Genomic DNA, 2,601 nt, shown 5'->3' with positions numbered 1-2,601 from the left:
GGGGTGAATTGCAGCTTCTCGGAATTGATCATTGTGAGGCTACCAAGTATCANCTTCGCGGAAAGAGTGGATGAGTACCAGAATCTTGGGGATGAAAGGACGAATTGAAGCTTGCATAGAAAGGCTGGCATAATAGCACGGGCATTTAGGATCCCTGAGTTGCCCCTGCCAGGACCAGAGGAACCTCCAAGGTACGAGAAAGAGGGGTGAATTGCAGCTTCTCGGAATTGATCATTGTGAGGCTACCAAGTATCAGGGAGTAGTCACTGTCGATACTGTAGTTCAGCGCGACCGTGTAGGCATTTAAGAGAACTTAGGCTGCATCTTGTTGGCTGAGGGTGAGAGAGCCGGGTGTCCTCATGGAGAATTCCTTCCTCCTTGGGTAACAGATATGAAAGAAAAGGAGCTTTTGTCAGATTCTCTCGTGAGAGTTTTTGTGGCTGGTTTTTATTTTTCGGTATTCATTCTTCTGGGGATGACGAAAGCTCGAGACTTCGCTTTACGTTGGATAGCGGACCAGCCTTCCCACGGGTATCTTTTCGAATTCGTCGCTAGCCGCCTACGTGTGCGTTAGAGTGAAACGTGACGAAAAGTTGATTGCTAGCGCTTCGCTTGTTGTATTCACGGATTTATACACAGGATCGAGGCTTTTGCCCAAGTTCCCCGGGTCGCTATTTTTCTTGTCGGTCAGTGGACGTCGTTCAGCTGAAAGGCACAAGTGAAAAAAGGATGTGGCATTGCTCTTTATGTTCTCAGCGCGGGGTAGTATGCTTGCCAGCGCGAGGATTTGCATAAATAAGTGTCTAATAGTGCTTTAAACTGGGTTCTAGAAGAAGTGTGGACAACCGTCGGAGGAAGGTCGTTCCACGCAGCTACTACCCTAAATGAGAAAAAATTTTGTCCAATGAATGTGTGTGCTCTGAGCTTGAAAATTTTCTTACTATGTCCCCGCTGTGTATTTGCCGGGTCAACGGTGAAAAACCTGTTTTCCAAGCTTTGTTCAAACAGAGCATAAGTAAGAATTAGGTCCTTTCGGAGGCGACGGTACTCCAGGGGAAAGAGATCAAGCATCGCGTATCGCGTTTCGTAGCCCACGGATTTGAGGCCCGCAACCATTCTCGTAGCGGTCCGCCTGACACGCTCAATGAGGGTGACGTCTTTCGTGCGTCCTGAGTAGACAACTTGGTTGGCATACTCCAGGAACGGTCTGACGTAGGCCCCATAGGGTATCTGGAAGTCCATGCGAGTAATACGGGAGAAGGTGCGTCGGATCATCCGTAAATGGTGAATGCCTTTTGAGCCGATTTCTCATGGTGCAGTGAGAAGGACAAGTTTGAGAAGACTCAGATGCCCAAACCCTTTTTGGCATCCATCCTCGTGATATTTTCTGGTCCCTTTTCACCTCCAAGCGACATATGGACGCACTTTCATCATTTAGAGGAAGGTGCCAGTCCAGCGATCACTGCTTGGCAGCGTCTACATCCATTTGGAGGGCACTGGCATTGGAACTCCAGGATTTCAAGTCGTGGAGAAAATATGGGTTATAATGAAGCTAAGTGAAACCAGTGGTTCTTAGGAGCGTGAATAGGTTTGTTAAAATTTATGGTTGCTCGCCGTCCGTTGGTACAACATAAACCCGGATGGCCGAGGTGGAGGGAATGGGCAAATTTGTGAACGAGACAAAACGACAACGCACCTGGAAAGTCAGTATTTGGGGAATTGGCATAAATTTACCAGATTTAGATGGTTTTTTGCGCAAATAGTCCACCTGTCCAGAGAATAGCAGCAGTATAATGGAATGAGTACCCGTCATCATTTTGGGTGTGACAGTCATCGTAGCACCATCGCTACATCAAATATGTATCCGTGAAAGGCCTTGCGCGCGGATGCTTCAGGTGGACCATTTACGTTCGGTAAATTCATGTGTACGAAGAGAATGAATGCGGAATATGAGTATGACCCCATGCCGTGGTTCGGTAGGGCGCACTTTAAAATCTCTATCATGGAAACGGATGGCTTTCTGGCAGGCATTTGGGGATGTACCGAAAACTTAGAGGAGCAGGTTAAAACATAGAAGAGGTTTATTAAACAGGTGGCTGCGGAATCGGTTCAATAGTGAAAAGTTCCGAAACGAAAACGGTTCGCTACCACCAGTGATAGTAGTGCAGAGAGTGATTAGGTAGCTAAAGAACACGCAGAATGTAGTGTACAACTAATTATGGAGAAAAATGAGGTGGGGGAAAAAGCGAGGGTCTTGGTTGTTCTGTATGTCCACACGATGAGATGGTCTCCATGCGACGCATTCATAGCCACAAAAAGGGTACAATTTCTGTGGAAGGAAATGCTTTCGAGTCGTTGCTTTCAGTTTTTATCGGTTGGCTTGCAGGTGAGGAAAATTTGCTGTAGCTGGTGTTTTGGATTCCTGAGGGGGACCTTTGGGAAATATGCTTTACCCGCAATATCATCAAGTCAATGACACTGGCACACAAGAACGACTATTATTTATTTTTTTGAATAAAACCCCGTCTGAGAAACCGGAGATGTGTATCTCACCCGCGTCAGCATATATATCACCAGAGGCAACACACCAGGATGAATATC

General features: G+C 46.8%; 1 protein-coding gene across 1 annotated transcript in view; it reads right to left on the bottom strand.

The window, feature by feature from the left end:
- Positions 1-1,308: 1,308 nt before the first annotated feature.
- Positions 1,309-2,601, bottom strand: part of T265_11038 (hypothetical protein) — a gene marked incomplete at both ends in the record, with an annotated part of 5,002 nt that continues 3,709 nt past the window's right edge. Inside the window, one exon of the mRNA XM_009177582.1 lies at positions 1,309-1,394. Within this exon, the coding sequence (XP_009175846.1) occupies positions 1,309-1,394 (86 nt within the window). The remainder of the gene's footprint in view (positions 1,395-2,601) is intronic.

The sequence above is a fragment of the Opisthorchis viverrini genome (assembly GCF_000715545.1).
Source record: "Opisthorchis viverrini unplaced genomic scaffold opera_v5_435, whole genome shotgun sequence".
NCBI classification, from domain to species: domain Eukaryota; kingdom Metazoa; phylum Platyhelminthes; class Trematoda; order Opisthorchiida; family Opisthorchiidae; genus Opisthorchis; species Opisthorchis viverrini.
This window is presented reverse-complemented; position numbering and strand designations above follow the sequence as displayed.